The 23,934-nt window shown below is 42.9% G+C and overlaps 2 protein-coding genes across 6 annotated transcripts in view; one reads left to right on the top strand and one right to left on the bottom strand.

Moving 5' to 3' along the window:
- mfsd8 (major facilitator superfamily domain containing 8) overlaps positions 1–10,245 on the bottom strand; it is a 58,411-nt gene extending 48,166 nt beyond the window's left edge. For 2 of the 3 annotated variants that reach the window (XM_041200244.1, XM_041200256.1), the window contains exon 1: positions 10,088–10,245. In XM_041200244.1, the coding sequence (XP_041056178.1) occupies positions 10,088–10,149 (62 nt within the window). In that variant the 5' untranslated portion in view covers positions 10,150–10,245. Of the gene's footprint in view, positions 1–4,641; positions 4,709–10,087 lie in introns of all 3 variants that reach the window. The other variant, XM_041200249.1, reaches the window with a different exon arrangement.
- A 52-nt stretch (positions 10,246–10,297) lies between these two features.
- abhd18 (abhydrolase domain containing 18) overlaps positions 10,298–23,934 on the top strand; it is a 135,390-nt gene continuing 121,753 nt past the window's right edge. Inside the window, exon 1 of one of the 3 annotated variants that reach the window (XM_041197519.1) lies at positions 10,298–10,358. The gene's annotated coding sequence lies outside the window, so the exon portion shown is untranslated. The other 2 variants (XM_041197510.1, XM_041197527.1) reach the window with 2 other exon arrangements.

Genomic DNA, 23,934 nt, shown 5'->3' with positions numbered 1-23,934 from the left:
TTCCCCTTTTCCTCAAGGAGTCAGCCAGGGTCCCTCGGGCACTCATGGGCAGGAGGGTCAGCAGGTGCACACCCTAGGGCCATCCACCCAGATGACTCCGGGAATGTCCAGTCCATACGAATCCCCTCTACCTGTGACCCCAGCAGCTCCAACTCCACAAGCCGGGTAGCGTGCCACTGCCACACAGCTGGACCCCAGAAGCAGGCTGGGCCCCTCCAGGTCTTGGCTCTCCAGAGGACGCCCACAAAGGTCATCACAGACAGCCCGTAGCAGTCAGCAGGCTGCCTCCACCTTTGCTGTGCATGTTGGGGAGCACCAAGACATAGTGGCAGGGTTAGGAAGGTTAAGAAGATATAGTTGCACAGCCTGGGTACAGGTGTTAATCACTTGTATTTAATGTTCAATATTGCAAATAAACTCCCAAGAATGTCTCCTTGCCTATAGCTCCATGTTATGATGAGCAGTGTTCATCTCACTCAAACGTGAAACGTTGTTTTCTGCACAAAATAAAGGCAGGTGTCTGAGTCCAGGGTATCTGCCCTGTGCAGTGTGTAACCTTCAGACCAAAGAGATAGTCCAATTTCACACCCACTGGACATATTAGTGAAGCCTGCGCCTCGATGGTGCTTGTTATTGCAGCCAGAATGTGACGGGCAGGCATCACGGAGTTTTGTCATTCTCTTTGTGTGCTCTCAGCACCTTTGAGGTGGGGCTGCCCACCATCTCTTCAGCATCTGTGACCGGTGACGATGTGCTTCTGAAGGGGTCAGGTGCTGAAAGCTGACAAAGGATCAAGTGCATTTAAAGTTCAAGACTGCATCTCCATGATTTGACCCTGATCGCAGAGCACAAATGAACTGTCCTCAGCCAGAAAGGATTCAGGCATTCACAGAGGCAATGTGAAGATCTACAGAGTAACCTCACTGCATGTTGTCATCATCCTCCTGGAATCTAGAGACTGTTAGGGCCTCTGTTGCATCTCCTTGACATGAGCCTGAGCACTGAGGGTATGTGCGCTGCCATCGGCCACACAGGAGTCAAAAGTTCAGATGCAAGGTGAGGATGTCAGGACTGTCCTCACTGTATCTCATCATCATCCTCCACAAATTGTACAGCTATGAGGGCCTGGCTCGCCTGGCCAGTACAATGGCCTCATCGTCGGCATCCTCGCCTTCAAGGGCCTCATTATCATCATCATCCCCTTCGATGTCCTCCTCATTGGAAGAAACATGCATCCATATCCTCCTCAGCCAGGTGCTTCCCCAACTTGTTGCACCAGGTTGTGCAGCGTGCAGCAAGCATGATGTGTGGCACCCTCTGGAGACTGTACTGCAGTGCTCCACCGGACCTAACGAGGCACTGGAACCTCATTTTCAAAATACCTATCGTTTGGTCCACCAAAGTCCAGGTCGCGGCATGAGCATTGTACCATTGCTCTGCTGCAGTCTGAGGCTGCCAAACGGGCGTCATCAGCCACTCCTCTGTGGGTAGCCCCTGTCGCCGAGGAGCCAACCCTGCAGTCTCTCTGGACCCAGAAGATGTCAGGGATCCAAGACCTGGTAAGGGTATAGGAGTCGTGGATGCTCCCTGGGAATCATGCGCAGACTTGCAGGATGCATTTGTGGTGGTCACACACCAGCTGAACATTCAGCGAATGGAAACCCTTGCAGTTGACGTAGTTGACATGAAGCTCTAAGCACCACGTGAGTGCAGTCAATGGTACCCTGCACATGTTGAAAATCTGATTTCTGCACAAATCCCAGCGCTCTTGCTTCCTGACTTTCCTGATCCTGTGCAAAATGCAGAACATTCTGTGCCTTGGCAAAGATGGCGTCTGTGACCTCCTGGATACACTTGTGCGTGGAAGCTTGCGAGATCCTGCATAGGTCACCTATGGAGCCCTGGAAACAGCCACTGGTGTAAAAATTGAGCGCCGTGGTTACTTTCACAGCCACTGGCAGTGGATACCTTCCATGTCCCTGTAGTGCCAAATCCTACAACAGGTGGCATATCTGACCGACCAGTTCCCTAGACATGCGCAGTGTTCGACGTCTGCAGGAATGACAGGCACTGTTTATAGCTCCTAAGTCTAGCAAGGCACCTGGAAGCGACAGTTTACTGTGGATCTTCAGCTGCGTGCACAACAGGCCCTTCTGCGTCTTCATTTTGAGAGAGGTGCTCCTCCCTTTGCCAAGCCAGGCTCCTCCGCTGCTTTCTTCTTCTTCTCTGCTCTCTGTATGCCATGAGGCATACGGCTAAATCACTAGGCTCCATGATCCTGATGTTCTCCTTCTGCAGGATCAAAGAGATGCGTGGTTTAGCATGAGTGTACTAAGACTCTCTCTTGGTTAAGTCTGAAGGCCCCTTCACGCATGCAGGAGAGTGCTGGCCAGTGTGTAGTGCACTCATTGGCTGTCCGAAACCCCACCTATCTCCGCCCCACTCCACTTGACCGATTGGCGGCAGCTTTGCCCATTGGACTGAATGCTGTGCTCTCAGCTCAAGTGCAGGCATTCTCCTAACTCGCACTGCAAAGATGCGCTGTTAGCTTGAACATAACAGATACTGGTCCAAACCTTAATAACAACATTGCAAGGGGCTGTATGTACCTCCACCAGTGACTGCACCATGGCCACTTTAGTAAGGGGATTCTACAACCTGCCTAATCAGCCAATTGCTCTACTGCCTCTTATAACACACATTAATTTACAGTCTGTGCCCGAGGGGTGAAAAATTCTGGAGCATTTTGTAGCATTTTCATGTTTTGTGTTGCTTGAGCGGGCAGAAAAACCTCAGGGGCCCAACTCCAAGCATGAAGCTGAACGGTCTCTGCTGTGGAAGAACGCTCACTTCTCACAAGCTTTTCCGAATCATCCTTCACCACCGCAACACCCCCCACACCCCCCTCTCCCCAACTAACCCCCAAGACATGTGCTTGAGTATTTTCTTCATTCTACCTGTGTTACTATGCCTCTCACATCCCTGGCCACCACCAACCACCCCCCCCCCCCCCCCCCCCCCCCCCCCCCCACCCCCCCACACCCCCCACCCACCCACCCACCCACCACCACCACCACCACCACCACCACCGGTCTGACCAGCATTGGAGCTCTTGGCCCAACACCACACTGAAAGCCAGCAGACTAAAAGCAACTTGCCTGTGCACCCCGCAAATACACAGTGCCTTTTCCTTTGTATCCTGCGGATGCTGCTCACGAGCGCTGTGCAACATTTTGTGCACTCAACTCCGAGTTCCCCTCGAAGTTCACGTCGCCAGGTGCACTCCTTTTAAAGGCAGTTGTGAAGCACACCGACGTGGGCAGTAAATTTGATGTGGGGGGTTGATTCCAGTGAGCAGGGCTAATGATTAGATACAAAGGTACTAAAATAACTTCCCGTTGTGTGGCGGCAGGAAACACCGCCCGCCATTGAATGGGTGGAGCGGACCATGGCAAACTGGTTTCACGACGACGTAACCCCGACTTTTGGCCATCTCGCTATATTGTCACTCCCACCACCCTCCGCCTGCCATGACATCTGATGCCAGGGCCGGAAAATTCTGGCCTGAGCATCTAGCCCATCACCTGCAAGCAACTGAATTTTAAATAACTAAATATGACTTGTAAAAAAACTATTCAGAACCATTTACTCGCTTCACTGGCATAAAATCATCAATTTCTTAGGAAAATTTAAAAAAGCTTTTAAAACTTGCTTATTAGGCCCTGAGCCTAAAAAAAGCTTAACTTTCAGAGCCTCCTTGAAGGCCTGCAAACAGAAGTAATTAGAGGAAGCTCACAAAGGTGATTATTCTGATCTGGCAGTGTAGCCATTTTTTTGGGCAACATCAGCTTCTAGCTTGTCGTTTCTTAAGTGAGCGCAGAAGACGTGGATTTGTTCAAAACACAATTTGCACTTAAAATTCTGAAATCATTTAGGCCGTTTTTGCCGATTTTGGACAAATTACACTGAAAAATCTAGCACAACTCAGCAAAAAGCTCCACACCATTGTGCCTAATTTGCCTGAATAATAGTCATATAGCTTGAAATTTTAGTTTTCTTATGTTAAAAAGGAATTTATGTTGTGAGTTCAGTATTTTTATCAATTCTTTACATTGATTCTTGTTCATTTATACCCATTTTTAGGTTCTGGCAAATGTGAACGAGAATTGTAAGGAAAAACACATATATAGGCATCGGCAAAATGGCCACACAAATTAGCATGATTTTGTGTGCAACTTCTGGATTGAGTTCTCACAGAAAATTCCAGATGTCAGATTATAGCCCCCCCCCCCCACCTACTGTTGGAAAAATATAGTATAGCACCAAAAATCAGGGCTAGGGGAAATTTGAAAATAAAATTTTAAAAATCCAAATGCATTTGCAGTAAGCTTTAAATACTAAAGTTACACGGAGCTACGAATGTAACTAAATCCCTATGTTAACACTAGTTTCTGTTGCACCATGGTTGTGCCTTAGTTCAAAAACTGGATCTAGCATCAGCTGGATTGGCAACCATAATGCTGTATGTTTAATCCAAACTGTACACTGCAAAGCAGCTTTAATGTAAACGAGACCAATTTATAATTAATTTTAAGTAGCTGGCACATCTGGACCAAAAGGAAGCCAAACCACACTACTTACCAGACAGATTCACTGCCAACTAAACAGTTTTTTCCCCTGAAATTTGGACACTGGACATTGTTGATATCTAGGAGGTGTTGAAAGGAACACTGTTCATAACAAGAAATTTTTTTTTTTTTTACAAAATAAGCAATATTACATTTTACGGTAACCGTTCACCTATGTAGCCATATGCATGCAGGCAGCTTTCAATCTCAAATACTCCTGTGGAGTCAGTGTGCAGAATCACTGGGTCATGGTGGAACCATGGTATTTTTATTTATTTAATATTGACCTGGTAGATGTGTCAATAAGAAAAGGTGGGATATATGCAAGATTAATTACCATAGCTTATTTTCCAAACTACAATGTTCTATGAAAAACACATTTAAATAAGCTGGATGTGCAGACTTGAGTGTAATATTCAAGCCAACTAAGCCTATTTACTCCACATATGTAGTGCAAGCTGGGATGGTCTTTAAAGCCAGTTTAAAAGCTATTGTTGTCGTTCACAAACCTGTTGAAGGAAAATGCAGCTTTCACAGAATGAGTAAAATAAACAGTACTCTATAAGAGCTCAAGAGTGACCTGTCTGAAAGCAAAAAAGCATAGAGCATAATGCAGTGCATTGTGGCTGTGCTGGTAACATTCAGATCTTGCAGCCTAGGGTATTATGGGATGGGAAATACCTAAACAGAAATTTGACAAAAATCAGAAGCATTGTGTAAGGGGAGTCAAAACCCTGGGTAGTATTCAACTCAAAAGGAGTTAAAGGGCGGGAGAAATAATTAGGCCAAGGTGGTGAACAGAGAGATGGGATGGTGAGGTGATGGGTGAAGAGGATTAATGGTGGGGAGGAAAGAATTGGAGGAGGGGAATGGGATTATTGAGGGAGGGAGGAAAAAAGGATAAGTAGGGACAGAGAAAGAGAAGAGAAGTTAATGCGGAAGAGCTTTGTTTATTTACTACAACCATTACCACTCCCTTTGCCTTTTGTTCCATATCATCTTTGTAATTTAATCTTTCCACCCTCTAACCTATCTCTGATCTTCCCTTTTGTTCCACCTGACCCTACCTCCCGCCGCCATTCCTTTTCCAAAAGCATAAAACCCACCATTTTCTATCTCTCTTCAGTTCCAAAGAAGAGTCATATTGGACTCGAAATGTTAACTCTGTTTCTCCATAGATGCTGCCACACCTGCTCAGGTTTTCCAACACTTTCTGTTTTATTTCAGATCTCCAGCATCCACAGTATTTTGCTTTTATTATACAAATAGGGAGGAGTTTGAGAAAGGTGAAAGGGGAAATGGGAGATAGAAGAATAGAGGGAAGGAGATGGGTATGAAAATGGAAGAGATGGTTTAGAGGATGGAAGGGATATGTTAGGATGATGGAAGGGAAGGAGGTAGATGATGGGAGAGAAAAAAAGGGAAGCATATGTGGAGAGGGGGTGGAAGGAAAGGGGAGGAGTGAGAAGGAAAGCAAGTGAAAAGGTGGAGGATGGCGAGGAGGGAATAATAGAGGACGTAAGATAGCAGGAAGCGAGCGAGGATGAAGAATGAAAGGATGTGAAGCAGGTGGAGAGGCTGAAGGAGGAGTAAAGGGAAAGTAGATAGGTGTAGGGAAAGAAGTGGGGGAGAGAATGAGGTGAAGAGGGGGCAGAAAGGAAAGGAAGATGAGGAGAGAGGAAACAAAGGACACAGGAGGAGGTGCTTTTCAGCAAACTGCCTCTGCCTGGGAAATCTTCTCAACGTGTGGTAAATGACCATAAAATTCAGCCAAGGTTGAGGGGTAGTGAAGTGGAGAGGTGGGTGCTGAGGAAGTAGAAATTCAGCCAACATGGCAATGAAGTGGTCCTGTGAGAGGGAATTCAAACTGGGGGGGTTGCTGTGAACTAGAGATTGAGCGAAAGGGTGGCTTGAATGAAAAATCGACCTAGTGGAGGGAGGGTACTTTTGAATAGGAAATCCAGCTAGTAGGTAGAGGGTAGGGCAAGTTTGTGAAAGCTTCTTTCATGGAATGTGAGCATCACTGGAAAGGCCAGCATTTGTTGCCCACCCCTGACTGTCCTTGAGAAGATGGTGGTGAGCCACCTCTTGAACCACTACCATGCAACTGGTGTAGGTACACCCACAGTGTTGTTAGGAAGGGTGTTTCATGGTGCTGATTCAGCTCAATCTGAAGTGAAGGAACGGTGATATAGTTACAAGTCAGGCTGGTCTGTGGCTTTGAGCAGAACTTGCTGGTGGTGGCATTCCCATGCGAACGCTACCCTTGTCCTTCCAGGCGGTAGAGTTCACAGGTTTGGGAGGTGGTTTCGAAGGAGGCTTGGCACATTGCTGCAGTGCATCTTGTAAATTCTTTACACTGTTATTACTGTGTCTCAGTGGTGGAGGGAGTGAACGTTTAAGGTGGTGGATGGGATGCTAATCAAGCTGACTGCTTAGTCTTGAATGGTGTCAAGCTTCTTGAGTGTTGCACCCATCTAGGAAAGTGGAGAATATTCTATAACTCTCCTGATTTGTGCCTTTATACGGCTGATCCAGTTAATTTTCTGGTCAATGGTAATGCCCAGGATGTTGATGGCGGGTGATTCAGTGATGGTAATGTCATTAAATGTAAAGAGAGATGGTTAGATTATTTTTTGTTGGAGTTGGACATTGCCTGGCACTTGTGTGGCATGAATGTTACTTCTCACTTATCAGCCCAAGACTGAGTGTGGTTCAGGTCTTACTGCATATGGACAGGACTGCTTCAGTATCTGAGGAGTCACGAATGGTATTGAGCACTGTGCAATCATCAGTGAACATCCCCACTTCTGAACTTATGATGGAGGGAAGGTCATTGATGAAGCAGCTGAAGATGGTTGGGCTTAAGACATTATCCTGAGGAACTCTTACAATAATGTCCTAGGGCAGAGATAATTGGTCACCAACTACCACAACCATTTTCCTTTGTGCTAGGTATGACTCCAACCAGTGTAGAGTTTTCCCCTGATTCCCATTGACCAATTTTTTTCCAAGGCTCCTTGATGCCACATTTGGTCAAATGCTACCTTGATGTCAAGGGCAGCCACTCTCACTTTACCTCTTGAGTTAAACTCTTCTGTCCATGTTTGGACCTAGGCTGCAATGAGCTCAGGAACTGAGTGTTCCAGACAGAACCCAAATTGAGCATTAGTTTCCGGGGGGGGAGGAGTTAAGCCTGTAAAATGGCAATGGCACCAGAAAGGATGATGACTGAATGGAAATTATACCTGCTGGAATGGGGACAAGGTATACTAATGCAAATTGAAGTAAGAAGCAACAACCTCTAACTGACAAAAGATCAAAGACTAACAGGTTTGGGAATGTGGTAAGCTCAGCACATGAATAATCTAAAGAACTTTGCAATGTCTAGATAGGATGAAATGATGAATCTGCATGGCAAATTCAACTGATAACCCAGATAGTGAATGCACTATATTTACATTATCCTCTTGAAACATTAAGAACTATATTTTGTTTTTATCAAGATAGTCAATTAGAGAATATCTACCCCAAATCAATTATTTTGTACATACTAGTCTGGATAGAGTAGTTAAACTTTGCATTTCGAGTATCTCATTCCAGGCAAGATAATTTGAGAAACAGAATTGGGTAATTTTTCAACCAAAAATTCTGAAATTAAAAGCAAACATATGCCTAATATTTTCAGATTATACCCAATATTTTCAGAATATATCCATTACATTTGAAATAGAACTTACATTTGAAATAGAACTTATAAAGGTAGCTGCAGAACAGAGACATTAAATATTTCCAAACTACGCAGTTATTTCCTCATGCTGCAGCATGTAGTAGGTTCTAATATTATAAGACACAATTAAATTGAGAATTGTACCTTAAAATTTTGAAAGGAACATTTTAATTTCATTCATTTATGGTTACAGTGTGGAGACATTGCCTTGGATTTTAGATTGTCATGATCACAGTAACCCATTAATTTTATCCATTACAATTGAAAAATCTAAGCTATTAAGATAAATTATTCTTTCTTTGTGAACAGCCATTTAGCTGAGTCTCTCATCAGGCATTTCAAAAAACCAACTGTTACGAATGCATAGGATAATGTGAAATATCATTTGAAAATAGTGCATCTTAAATCCAAAAGAACATCATTGACTTTTAACTGCCCTGTCCTCTGGAGTGGACCAGCAAGCCACACATTTCTATCAAACTGCTATGAAAACTATTACATGGACTACAGCAGTTCAAGAAGATGTCCTACTATCACGTTCTTAGGGCAACTAGGAATGGGCAATAAATGCCAGCCTTACCAACAATGCCAATATCCCAAGAATGATTCTTTTTTAAATTAGTGTGCTTCTGCATGAATGGAAAAGAATAGCCAATGCTATATAATCATGCATACACAAACCAGAAAACCATGCCATACCTCAATTTAGAAGCTATTCTGATTATGTGTCAATTCCTGTGAGAATATTTTAAAGTGGTTTAATTGGCAAAGGTGTCCCAGCAGGCTTTGTCTTGGTATTTTAGCCAGGGATTCAATGTGGAGAAACCAGGCTAAGTCTTGTGAATCAGTCACCGAGATAGAGGTGCAGTTACTAAGAGATGGCATATCACAGCAAGAGATAGCTTTGAGATATTGCTAAGTCAGTTAGAACTATGAAAGGCTGTAAGGCCACGGCCTATGTATAATAAACAAACCCAGCAGAACAGAGATGAAGGATGAAAGATTAAAAGCAGAGTAAACACTTGAATGTGTGGCCTCTGTAAATGCGCATCTACACATAATGTTGTGCTTAGGTGCAACCCAAGCTAAATGGCACAAAAATGGGACATTTTTCTCTAATAGAGCACTCTTGGGAAACATAGAGTCCATTTGCATTAACGATGACCCAGGAAGGTTAAAGGTCTGGTGAACTTGAATGAGACTTCATGAAGGAAACAGGTTGCATTACTCGCTTTGTATTTAATGGCTAACTTTGGAAGTCATATTTTTTAAAAAAAACAATGCTTGTATTAGTCAATGTACATTAAAGCTTGTCTTTTAAAACCACCCAGGCTTGGAAAACTAACAATCCTCTGTTACAACTGTAACTGAAGACTGCTAACAATTCCTGAATAAGATTTCTGACTGGGAAAAAAATTGGTTATCCGTTCTAGAAGTTGCTGCAAGTTGCAGTGTCTCCTCACAGGTATAAGGATAATAAAAAAAAAATCAGTCAGCATCTGAAAAAGGCAGGTGGTTAACATTCCAAATGTGACTGTTTGCTTTTCTCTTCCAGATGCTGCGGTGTATGACCATTTTCTGGTTTTATATCAGGTGTAGACATGTGTGTGGACTGTGTTGATGTATGTAAGATGAAAGAGCAGCCCTGCCGAATGGCCATCACTCTTATCCCTGTCTCTGGCTGCTGCATGTTTACCGGCAGCTACTCTGCCGCCCTCCGATCACTCACCTGCCGGACTCCGACTTTAATAGGGGGCTTCTCTCATCCGCCTCACCCTGAATCTCCGCCATTTTTCAGAAATATCTCCTGACTTTAATCAGATTTATTTATTTTTAATAACAAATTCATGATCGGAAGTGACAGCTTCGGCGGACGAACCCATTAAAGCCGACGGGACAGCAGGATGTGTAACAACTCCACTCCACTGAGAGGAAGGGAACTGCGTTCCTGATACTATGTTCCGGACAAACCATAAGGACGTGAGAACTGATTGGGGGAGGTAGATATAATGTTACTGTTTGTTGTCTAGGGATCACTGATTTTTAAAGTTTAACCCGAGAAGAAATCAACCGATATCAATGGATTAAGTCAGACAAGATTAAAGAAAAAATGCTCTAACATAAAACCTGTATGTATGGTATTATCGAGAGGATATTGAAGACAAAAAAATCGTGCTGTGTTTCACTGATGTGATTTACATTAAAATGTGTAAGTTTTTTTTAAAAATCGGTACAGGATTCCTTTAAAATATATTATGTAGTAAAAGTTAGGGGAGAGATTTCCAAGTTTGAGAGTGAAGCAAAAACAGAAAATGCTGGAAAAGCTCAGCAGGTCTAGCAGCATCTGTGGAGAGAGAAACAGAACTCTGAAAAAGGGTCATTATGACCTCGAAACGCTAACTGTTTCTCTCTCCACAGATGCTGCTAGATCTGCTGCGTTTTTCCAGCATTTTCTGTTTTTGTTTCTGGTTTCCAGCATCTGCAGTAGTTTGCTTTTTTTGAGAAAGAAGCCTGGTTACCTTTTAGTTTTGGCCTCCTTACTTAAGGGGAATTATACTTATTGATTCCTGGGATGAAGGGGTTGTTTTATGAGTAAAGATTGAGCAGGTTGGGGCCTGTACTCATTGGAGTTTAGAAGAATGAGAGGTGATCTTACTGAAACATGTAAGCTTCCAATGGGGCTTTACAGAGTAAATGGCGAGAGGATGCTTCCCCTCATGGGGGAGTCTAGAACTAGGGGGCACCATTTACAAATAAGGGGTCTCCCATTTAAGATGAAGATGAGAAGGAGGATGTTTTTCTCTTAGAAGGTCATTAAACTTTCAAATTCTCTACCACCAGAAAGCTGTGTAGGCTGGGTCATTGAATAGATTCGAGGCTGATGGTTGGCACCCCAACCATCTCAAATATTCACTCCCTCCAATTTTTGATTGTCAAGGTAGTTGAGGGTTATGGGGGGAGGGGTTGGGATGGCAAGTGTGAGATCAGCCATGACCTTTTTGAATGGCAGAACAGGTTTGAGGGGCCAAATGTCCTGCTTCTGCTCCTAATTTTTAATGTTAACCATTATATAGATGCAGATTTGTGGATTCAAGGGCTTTGTCACAGTTTGTTCTGGTTGATATAAAATATCTCAATTTTAAGCATTGGGAATTTCATGTATATTGTTGCAGTTGTATATTATAAATCCGTTCAATTATTTTATTTGCTCATTGGATGTGAACACTGCTGGCATGGTCAGTATTTTGCTCAGCCTTAGTTGCACTTGAGAAGGTGATAGAGAGTTTCCTTCTTGCGCCAGTGTTGTCCATGTGGTGTGGGTGTGCTCACAGTGCTGTTAGGAAGGAAGTTCCAGGATTTTGATTCAGAGACGGTTAAGAAACAGCGATTATATTCGACTATAATTGAATCGGGAAGGTGTGTGATCTGGAGGGGAAAGATTGTGGTGTTCCCATATGCATCTGCTATCCTGTTCTAGGTGGCAGAGGTCGCAGGTTTGGAAAGTGCTATCAATGGTGAGCTACTGCAGTGCATCTTATAAGTGGTGCACACTGGTACCAGTATACATCAGTGGGAGAGAATGTTTGAGATGGCTGGGGTGCCAATTAAGAGAGATGTTTTGTCCTGGATGGTATCGAGCTTCTTGAGTCTTGTTGGAGCTGCACTCATCAGGCAGAGGTCATTCCATCACATTCCTGACTTGTGCCTTGTAGATGGTGGACAAGTTTTGGGGATACAGGAGGTGAAGCATCTAAAAGTGCCCATTAGTGTAAGTGTGCCCAAAAGAATCAGCTCTCAGCCTCCAAAAAGACCCAAATGGGCACAATTAGTGGAAACTCACCACAGTGATTAATTTGATCAGGAGATGTGGCCAGCTTTATGGGTGGGGCTAACTTTGGACACCATGTTTTTTTAAACCAGCACAAAAGATGAAGGCAATTCGTTTTGCTCTGAACATAATTTGCTCTTAAAATTCCACTATGCTTTGCACTGGTTTGGCCAAATTGTGCTGCAGGATTCTCAGTCTCTGACCCACTCTTCCAGCCACAGTATTTATATGGCCCAGTTAAGTTTCTGCTTAACTATAACACCTAGGATGTTGATGGTGGAGTTTCAGCAATAGTAATTTTGTTGCATGTCAAGGGGAGATTTTTAGATACAAAAAATTAGGGTGGGTTTGAAACTCTGTGAGGAAAAGAAGTTAAGTGCGGCCCATTTCCTATGTAATTGTGAAAAAAAAACTTGAATTTATATAGGGCCTTTTACGACACCGGACATTTCAAGTGCTTTATAGCCAATGAAGTAATATATATACTCGTGTAAAAGTCGAGTTTCTAAGATTAACATTTTAGCCAAAAAGTAGGGGTTCGACTTTTGCACAAGTAATAGTTTTGGAGGGTTGAAATCCACCATCTCTCATCCTGCCGTATGGTAAAGTTGCCACGTTGGAAATTGTTCCTGCCAACCCCACCTGCAAAAGAAGCGCAAATGGAATCTAAGATGTGTAGAGAAATTCCTCCAATCTCTGATGTTCTTTGATATCTTAAATTCTCCAGCTGCTGCGCAATTATTTGTCTGCTCTGCAATCTCAATGACGTTAAGTTTGAACTGGCTGTCTATCTGCTGTTTCTTCTTGATAACATGTTGCCATTTTAGAGGGCAGGATTGGCAGGAACGCAGCGCGCGCCAGTGAGGTGGTAGCCTTGACATCACATGTTGACATGCGCAGACAGGAAGAGATAAACAGCGGCCTTCAATGGTGTGTTATCAGTGAGTAGATTTGCACCAGGGCAAGTTTGACTTCAGTGGTGGGTGGACGGTAGGTACAAAGACTTTGGATTTTTTAGCTAAAAGTTAGGGTCAATTTATACAGCGATCTACCAACTGCCATGGTGGGATTAGGTATCATGGGTATCATTTATATAAATAGAATAATTATGGAGGCTTTCCCCTGAAGTATTTGTTTAAACAAACACCTGCACCCATCACCACCAAAACTGCCCAGTAAATGATACAATACGTGCTGCTGTATAGACATTTATCAGCAGTTAACATGCTGCTTGAGCAAAGTTTTTAGAATGGTTTGTGCCTGATTATCTTCAGAACTGAGCCTGCTTAAAAGCCTAATACAGCAATGATATCCCTTGAACAAGACTGACTGCCTTCAACTCAGTCACAATAATTGTTTAATTACTTACAGATTTCGTGAGGTAATTATTCTCAAAACATTATATTATCCAAATAATAGGTAGCCCAAGGATTAAAAAAAGTTTCCTGCTGGAAAAGCATTACAATTTTATTAAACTTTTAATAGTTCTCCACTCCTTCATCCAAATGGTCACTTTGTGTGTGAGCCTAGATGTTCAGTATTGTTGACTACATGGACTATCAGAACTGTACATGATCCTATTTTCATTTCACGTTCATACATGAATTTTGTAGCAGGGATTACTAAATAATGATCTGGAATGGGAACCTCGGCTAATCATTTCTTTCTCACCCTCTCTCACCTAAGGGCACTGAGAGAAATTGTATTCCTAAAACTATCCCAGATCATTTGGGACAGACCACAGATAAACTTGTATGGCTCAGTATCATAGCACAAAGTCTACTTGCATACATGCAAGTAGATTTAGTAATTTATCACTAAAGGAGAAATTGTAGTGATAAATATTTACAGTATCCTGTCTTAAACTACTACCTGAAGATGAGAGCCTTGATTGGGAAGGAGAAAACTGCATTGCATTGTAAATTCCTTTTTCTTAAACATCCTCCAATTTCTGTGGGCAACTGAACCATACAAAACAGCAATGTCCTAGGTTCAATTATGCTTTATTAGCTGATCTCAGCAGCTGGGGTGGCACTAGAATGACTAAAATTGGTTCAACACTCCTCAGAGAGGGAGTTGAAAAATCAGTTTCCATACCTCTTCATAAGCAAGTTAATCCTTTTCATAGAGTATATGTGAATTAAAGATGAGGACAGGACCAGGCTGAAAAGTGATGTCCCATACAGTCAAATAACTTGCTAACCCTCACCACCTAAGTTCACGCATAAGACATGATCACTAGACTGAGGTGCCAGGGTAAGCAATACTAATGTTGATGCCCTCAGGAAGGAAAAGGAGAGAATTGGTGAGAACTTATTTTAACAATTTCACAAAAAATTTAACATTTTATAAATTATAGAGATGGTGTTATATTTTTCCATTGAATTTTTGAATTTAAAGTTTCATCCTAGTGTATTGGTTAAACAAGCTCACCAGACCAGCAAAGTAAAAGATATGGCATCTGCTGAATGCATGTTTATCATTAGCCAACATGGACTTTGAGCTGAGTTCTTGAATGGGTTGTTCCTGACTCTTTCGGTAAGTTGCCCTCCTCCAAAACCTTTTAATACAGTTTCTTAAACAAGACTGACTCATTTCAAACAGAAGAATATTTCATTTGCTTACATATTCAGTCCTGTTAGGCACTGCCAAAACTAATTACTGTAAATTAATAAGCAAGGGTTTCAAAATAAATTTCCTTAGCAGAAAAATTATTTCATTTTTAAAAATGCAATTGTTTCTCCCTTTCACTGTGTAATGCTGTACTACATACAGTGAATGCTTTATTATGTTGTAATATATTGTATGTTGTAAAGCATGATAAGTAGAAAATATTTGTAAATGCTTTGTAAGCATTCCTCACATTTTCTACTAATAAAAGGATATTCTGTACCAAATCTAGTTCCCTTTGGAGCAGGTTCTTCCTTACCAATTAGTTTTGGAATGTTATTTTATTCTCCTGTCATATCCACATGTATGTTTATTTTTGCTTGTGGTGTAATTTATTTTTCTTTTGCTTTGGTATCTGTTATGTAGGAATATATTGTATATTGGTGACAAAAGGGCAGTTAGAAAATATTCTTTTTTAGCTGCAGTGAGAGTATAGTCTTTTTGAACTCAGACATTTTTCCAGAACAATTTAACCCACAATTCAGGAGGTGCACAAGGCTATCTATAAAGTCTGATGGTGGGTGCGATGTTTGTTGTTCCAGGATGTTATGGCGGACATTGCAGTATTTCACTTTCCTGTATGGCATGGGTTTATACTCAGTGGCAGTAAAATTGTGAAGCATAACCAGTAGGAGATGTTTTATCAAATGATTTTGAATATTCAAAGAATCTTAACTTTAGAGAGGTTTTGTGGGTGTGAATTACATGAAATAGAATTTACAGTATAGAAAAGGTTACTTGGCCCAACTGGTCCATGCTGGTGTTATGCCCTAGGCCCAACCATCTTCAGTTGCTTCATCAATGACCTTCCTTCCTTCATAAGGTCAGGAGTGGGGATATTTGCTGAAGATTGCACAATATTCAGCACCATTCGCGACTCCTCAGATACTGAAGCAGTCCACGTCCAAATGCAGCAAGTCCTGGACAATATCCAGGCTTGGGCTGTCAAGTGGCAAGTAAAATTGGTGCTTCACTAGTGTCAGGCAATGACCATCTCAACAAGAGAATCTAACCATTGGCTCTTGACATTCAATGGCATTACCATAGTTGAATCCCCCACTATCAACATCTTGGGGGTTACCATTGACCAGAAACAGAACTGGACTAGCCATATAAATACTGTGGCTACAAGAGCAGGTCAGAAGCTAGGAATCCTGCAGTGAGTGATTCATCTCCTGACTCCCCAAAGCCTCTCCACCATCTATAAGGCATAGGTCAGGAGTGTAATGGAATACTCTCCCCTTGCCTAGATGAGTACAGCTCCAACAACATTCAAGAAGCTTGACACCATCCAGGACAGAGAGGCGCACTTGATTGGCACCCCATCAGCACACATTCACTCCCTCCACACACATTGGCAGCAGTGTGTACCATCTACAAGTTGCACTGCAAGAACTTGCCAAGACTCCTCAGACAGCACCTTCCAAACCCACGACCACTACTATCTAGAAGGACAATGGCAGCAGACACATGGGAACACCAGCACCTAGAAGTTCCCCTCCAAGCCACTCACCATCCTGACTTGGAAATATATCGCTTTTCCTTTACTGTCACTGGGTCAAAATCCTGGGCTCCTTCCCTAACAGCATTGTGCGTGTACCTACATCACACAGACTGCAGCAGTTCAAGAAGGTAGCCCACCACCACCTTCTCAAGGGTAACTGGCAATGGACAATAAGTGCTGGCCCAGCCAGTGATGCCCACATCCCATGAATGAATTTGGAAAAATTGTTGCTCCTAAGTATTTGACAACAGTGAAGAACCAAGAAGAACATGTGGTCGGGAACAGTAACTTCTCACTACATCTTTTCATACAAGTTATGAATAAATGAAGCATTATTATTAGCAATGGAGTATTTATGGTTTCTTTCTTGCCACTCACAAGATTAAACTTGGTTACTGCTAGTTATTTTTGTAAATCACAGAGACTACCTATTATGCTTTGATATGACAAAGGCATTGGTGTGAATGTTTACTACTTGCTGTGATCATTGCGGATTCATACACAATGTGATGTTCAGCCATTAACTTTTGACAAGGACCCATCTCTGAGACCTATCATTAAAAGTGTTTGGAACTAATCAATCAGTCAAGCAATTTCATTCAATTAGAAGCATTCTGTAAGGCTATTTACAGTCCATAAAAACAAAAAACTGTGGATGCTGGAAATCCAAAACAAAAACAGAATTACCTGGAAAAACTCAGCAGGTTTGGCAGCGTTGGTGGAGAAGAAAAGAGTTGATGTCTCAAGTCCTCATGACCCTTCAACAGAACTGAGTGAATATTAGGAGAGGGGTGAAAAAAGCTGGTTTAAGGTGATGGGGGTGGGGGGTAGAGAAGTCGGTGGGGTGGTGTGGTTGTAGGGAATAGCAAGCGGTGATAGGAGCAGATAATTAAAAGATGTCACAGACAAAAGAACAAAGAGGTGTTGAAGGTGGTGATATTATCTAAACGAATGTGCTAATTAAGAATGGATGGCAGGGCACTCAAGGTACAGCTCTAGTGGGAGTGGGGTGGAAAGACTAGCAGGGCATAAAAGATTTAGAAATAATGGAAATAGGTGGGAAAAGAAAAATCTATATAAATTATTGGAAAAAAACAAAAGGAAGGGGGAAGAAACGGAAAGGGGGTGGGGATGGAGGAGGGAGTTCAAGATCTAAGGTTGTTGAATTCAAAATTCAGTCCGGAAGGCTGTAAAGTGCCTAGTCAGAAGATGAGGTGCTGTGCCAAGGCTGGGCACAAGAAACATGACCAGTGGGGAGGGGGTGGGATGGAATTGGGACTGGGGGGGGGGCGGGGGGGCGGAAGGACCAGAGGGCAAGGATGAGATGGAGGACTAGGATGGAGGCAGGTCAAAGGGCCCAAAGGGTGAAATGGAGGTAGGACTGGGGTGGGGGGGAAGGACCAGGGGTTAAGAATGAGATGGAGTAGTAGGGTAGGGGAAGAGGGCCAAAGGGGAAGGGTGAGATGGAGGCAGGATTAGGAGTGAGAAGGAAGGAGCAGAGGGGAATGGTGAAAGATTGTCTGGGGGGGCATGTTTAAGAGACTGTCAGGGAATGAGGCCAGACAGTCGGCAGCATGCTTAAAAGATTGCTTGGGGAATGAGGCCGGACTGTCAGCGGCATGCTTAAGAGACTGTCCGGAGAATGATTGTGGTTGGTCTCATGGTGGGTCATTCTTAAAAGTAATGGTTCAGCTGGTCTCAAGAACGGGAGAGGTCAGATTAACAAGGGGCATGGGGACATCAACATTAAAGGGAATGGGGGGAGAACAGGAATGTCAACATAAATGATAATGGGGCCAGTGTAACTGGGGGAGGCCACAGGAGGGAGTGGAATTAGGAGGTGGTGACTGTGGAGGAGGATGGGAGGAGCTTGGTGGGTGACGGGGAGGTTGGAATGTGCTGGAAGCACTTACAAATTGAAGAAGAACCATCTTCCACTTTGCTTTTTGAACTCTGTCATAACTGTGGAATTAGGAAAAAAATTCTATGGGTGCCATCTCAAAGCAGGTGAGAGGAGTTAAGGACTCCTCTTTTGGGCCGAGTGAAGGGGCACTCTATTAATTATTTGCTCAAGCAGTGGAGAACCAGGCTTAGCTGAGTACTGTTCTCGAGGTTCAAATGTCCATTGAAGGAGCAATGCTCCATGACTAATGGGGCATTCGTGTAAGAATCCATTAAGATTTGGAGCTGGAGATGAGTAGGTATGATTGGCCATCTGTTCCTGACAGACATGAAAGAAGGGATGGAGGTAAATTGATTCAAGAGGCACAGCTGCTGGGCAGCAGCTAGATGCACACTTCAAGCCTCACTAATCCCACAATAAACTCACTCCATTATGCCAAGGCCATGTTCTCTCTAAAGAGTGTCTAGGATCCTGAAGGCAAGCTGATAATTTCCGAACGGAGGATTCTCTCACATGGCTGTAATCACCGTGGTCAAGGTTCAATATCTACACGCCCAGTCATTTATAAAGGGGAGGGACACCCACCTGTGGTCCTCCAGGATGTCCTTCACCTGTAAGGGGTGGGCTGGGGATGCCATATCTTGATGGAGGACAGGCCAAGAACTTAGCACTGGCCTACTGGCTTGGAGATGGAGGGAAACCTGGTAATCCAAAGCTTAATAAAGTAATCTAATATACTTGTTCACAGATACAAAGAGGCATAGAGAATTCAGGCTGCAGGCAATCCTGCTTTGGTTATTGCTCCAATATGAATGAGGAGTAGAAGGGCCCATTGTTGATTAACACAGGTCCAGGAGGAGCAGCGACATGAGTAGCAAGAGGGAGCAAGGTCCCAAGATGTCCAAGATCCTCTCAGAGAGGGGCAAAAGCAATGAAGACCAGTGGCCTGACCACAGGTATAATGGAGGCACTGCTCATATGTGGAAATGAGCGAAAGGCAATGCCACAGGTGCCTTCACTTGTTCAGGGATGTGGTAGCTTCTCCTTAGAACTGAAGCTGCAAGGACATGGAAGGCATACCATACTGGTGGCATTGAAGGTCAGTGCTACCATGAACTTTTTTGCCAGTGGGTCTTTCCAGGGCTCTACTGGAGACCTTTGTGGCATCTCCCAATCGGCGACACACAATTGCATAGGGGCCAGATGCCCTATTCACTAGAGCTCACCATTATGTTCGGTTCTGCATGGATGCCAAATGTGGGACTCACAGCAATATCTGGTTTTCCACAAGTGCAGGTCACCGTCAACTGCATACATGTGGGTTTGAGAGCTCCCTGGCAGGAGCATGTGAGATTCATTAATCTAAAAGTATTTCACTCTCTGAATGCCCAACTAATTTGTGGTCACAGAAGGCAAATCCTGTATGTTTGTGCTAGGTTCCCAGGGAGCTCTCATGACTATTACATCATGACCCTGATGTAAGGTGCCACAGATATGAGGGGGCTGAAAAAAGAGAGATGCTGTCAAAGCTTTTCGTCATGCACTCATCAGGACAGATTCGCAAGAATACCAATTGTAAAGGGAACAACAATTTATACTGCATGAGTGACAAGTGGACTCTGAAAGGTAGAGGCATTGCCATGGAGAATGCATCAGGGAACAGTTAACTGCCAAGCTTCTGTTTAAATTCAAACTAGACACGGTGACTCTGGTCAGGGCATTGCTTTGGGAATGCACCAGGGAATGGCTGTCCCTCAAGCTTTTGTTTAGTTGAAAAAGGCACAATGCATGAAGATGCAACTTCTATCTGCAAAGGACATGACCCTGTGTGTAAATATAAGTAGCTTCTAGTACGCATAAGTGAGCCACACTGTGAGCCCAGCTGATAATCTTAAATTAGTTGTTAGTGTACTTCTTAGCTAAGGGGTTTCTCTTGAGTTCTCACTACCTAATGTCTACCAACTGCAGCCCTTTTTCTGAGTGAAGCCTCTTTCTCTGCTCCTCCCTCTTTTTCCTTAACAGGAACTTCTCCCTGTCCCTTCTCTTTGTCTACTGTCTAGGACTCCCGTTTTGGGACCTCTCCCTGTCCCCTCCCCCTGCCTGAGATTCTCTCGACTATGGCGTCCGCTCCCAGTCACATGACCTGGTTTATTCGGGTACATCGCTGTCAGCTCCTGACTTCATTATGGCCTTGGCTCAAACATGGATAAAAGAGCCAAGCTCAAGGTGATGTGAAAGTGACTGCCTTTGACATCAAGGCAGTATTTGACTAAGTGTAACATCAAGGAGCCCAACTTAAGTCAATGGGAATCACAGGGAAAACTCTCACTAGTTGGTGTCTTACCTAGCACAAAGGAAGATGGTTGTGGTTGTTGGAGGTGAACCATCTCAGTTCCAGGATATCACTGCTGGAGTTCCTCAAGGTAGTGTCCTTGACCCAACCATCTTCAGTTACTTCATCAATGACCTTCCCTCCATCATAAGGTCAGAAGTGGGGATGTCCACTGATGATTGCAAGTGTTTAGCATCATTTATGGCTCCTCAGATATTTGAGCAGTCTGTGTCCATATGCATGCAGCAAAACCTGGACAACATTCAGGTTGGGATGATGTGTAGCACAGATGCAATTTGCCACTTAAGTGCCAGACAATAACAATCTTCAACAAGGGAGAATCCAACCATCTTCCCTTGACATTCAATGGTATTATCATCACTGGGGATAACCTATAAACATCCTGGGGATAACCTTTGACCAGAAACTGAACTTGACCAGCCATATTAATACTATGGCTATAAGAACAGTTCAGAGGCTGGGAATCTTGCGGTGAGTAATTCACCACCTGACTTCTCAAAGCCTGTCCACCATCTACAAGGCACAAGTCAGAAAAGGGATGGAATGCTCTCCACTTGCCCAATGAATGCAGCTCCAACAATACTCGAGAAGCTTGACACCATCGAGGACAAAGCAGTCCACTTGATTGGCCTCTCCCCATCCACAACAATAAGCATTCATTTCCTCCACTGCTGACGCACAATGGCAGCAGTGTGTACCATCCATAAGATGCACTGCAGCAACTCACCAAGACACCTTTGACAGCACCTTACAAATTCTTGATCTCTACCACCTAGCACACAAGGGCAGCAGATGCACAGGAACACCGCCACTTGCAAGTTCCCCTCCAAGCCACACACCAGCCTAACTAGGAACTATATCACCATTCCTTCACTGTCGCTGGGTCAAAATTCTGGAACTCCCTTGCTAACAGCACTGTGGGTGTACCTACACCAGATGGACTGCAGCGGTTCAAGAAGATGGCGAACGACCATGTTCTCAAGGATAGTTAGGGAATGCATTAAATGCTGGCCTAGCCAGGGATGCCCAAATCCCATGAAAGAATTAAAAAACATGAAGGTGGAGCCCTTTAACTGCCAGATTGTGCATGTGCCACCTGCACATGCATGAAACTGCCAAGGCATGCCAGGAGTTTCCAGTCCCCATTCCACATTATGGTAAGTTAGACATCATCATAATATACTCAATGACTGAGTCCCCACACCCCTCTGGAGTACAGAATTTCGAAAATTTGCTACCCTCTGAGTGAAGAAATCCTAGAACCGAAGAAAGACCATAATGGATTTGGAACATTAACTCTGTTTCTCTCTCCACAGATGGTGCCAGACCGGCTGAGTTTTTTCAGCACTTTCTGTTTTTATTTCATATCTCCAGCATCTGCAGAAGTTTCCTTTTATTTAATTGCAATATTTGACTTTCATTCTTATCAAATTAACAGGACTTTGGACTAACTAAGAAATAAAAATTTCTTGTGGAGAAAACATCAGAACACATTTTGGCTGCTGGGAAAATATTAAATCAAGCTTTAGTGAAACTGAAAAATTAAGCTTTGTCTGAATGCCTAATTATTCTGATAAATTGGTTGTGATACAAAACCATTTTAGTCAACTGGATGCAATTTCATTTTTTTAAGTAATTAAGTATTCCACTAATTATTCATAATCCTTTGCCAAACTTCTACATCTGCACTGTTACAAAATATGTAGAGTCCTTTCTCTATATAATGTAATAATTACAAAGCTTTAAGTTTTTTTTAAAAATACAACATTTTAAGTAAATGGTCACTGGGTAAACATTTTAAATGCATCACATAATGTTGACAAATCATTAGTCATGTTTCTTCAAGCAAAACCAGAACCAAAACAACAGAATATTGAAAATAACTGCCAACTTTTAAAATCTCTAGTCGAAAGCTGGCATATTTTCATTCTTTACTTATTTGAGCTTTAACATACGGTGTATCAGAGTATATTATGGAGATCATTGGAATATTTCTCCCTGATGGGACAATAATAATTCCCTTCTGATTTTTGTCTCTTATGAATTACCTGTCAGCCGTACGTGAGTGGATTCCACGCACTGAAATTACGTGCTCTAGCTTGTGGAGTTGGTCATGTTTCACAGGTCACTGATACACACGTAGAAAAGGCTTATTTTAACATGTCACTTTAAGCATGATGAAGCAAGAGACTTTGGAGTTGTGTTAGGTCAACTTGTAACTACGTTTATTTTCATGTCTTGTATTAAAGCAAATACCCCAATTTTTTTTTGTTTACGTGAAATAACATGCATCAAAAGTTCAATCAACAAAAATGTTCTGCAACGGACAGATACTCATGGCTTTTCAAAGAAACAATTCATTTAGGCTCATGATTCCCTCAAAAATAAAATGTAATACATACAACAGTCCATAACGTATCACAGTACTTCAAAGTAAAATGTGTTTGATTTAAGCACAATCATAATAGTCACAGTCAACAATTTTCTATGTAGTAGTAGTTGTGCTTACAACTGCTTAACCTGTCCTTTTGCCCACCATATCCCAGGCTGAATAACCAGAGTATGTGTTGCATTAATTGCCAATTCTTCAACAGTTCTGCTGCTCCCATGTGGGTAAATTCTAATGAAACACAGAGACATGAGTAACTTGTTTGATATTTATATGTTTCAAGTGCCATTCTTGGAATTGCAATGCAGCATTTGTATACTTATAGTCGTTTGGTAGTACAGAAATTGAGTGTTGCTGAAAAAAGAAGCCTGTCCAGGCTTTTTGTCTTGCACTCATCAGGACATTCACAAGAATACCAATATAAGGGGGGAAACAACAATTTATACTGTATGTGAAGAGAGTGCTGATTGATTGGCAACTGACATTGCAATGGAGAATGCACCACTGATGGCGACTGACAGTTAATTGCCAAGCATTGTTTGAAATTTAAACCAGGCAACTTGACACTGATTGGTCAAGGCGTTGCCCTGAGGAATGAGTCAGCAAATGATTATCACTTATTATGCTTAGCTGAAACAGGCGCAGTGCGTGTACATGTTTCTGTCTGCAAAGAGCGGGGCCCTGTATATTAATAAATGTAGCTTCCAGTACACGCAAATGTGCCACATTGCAAGCCCGACTGACCATCTTAAATTGGTTGTCAGCATAATTCTTAGCACATTGAAGATTATTTTGTAAATGTTGTCCAATCATAGAATTGCATCTAATAATGGACACTGTGTTTTGAGTTTTGCAAGCACGGGCTGGTTGGGTACCAAATGTATCCTGCCCATTGCGAAGAGCGGCTGGGACATGCTGGATACGATCC

This window comes from Carcharodon carcharias, chromosome 1 (genome assembly GCF_017639515.1).
Source record: "Carcharodon carcharias isolate sCarCar2 chromosome 1, sCarCar2.pri, whole genome shotgun sequence".
Taxonomy (NCBI): Eukaryota; Metazoa; Chordata; class Chondrichthyes; order Lamniformes; family Lamnidae; genus Carcharodon; species Carcharodon carcharias.
Note: the sequence above shows the minus strand (reverse complement) of the source record. Positions and strands in the feature narration are given on the sequence as shown.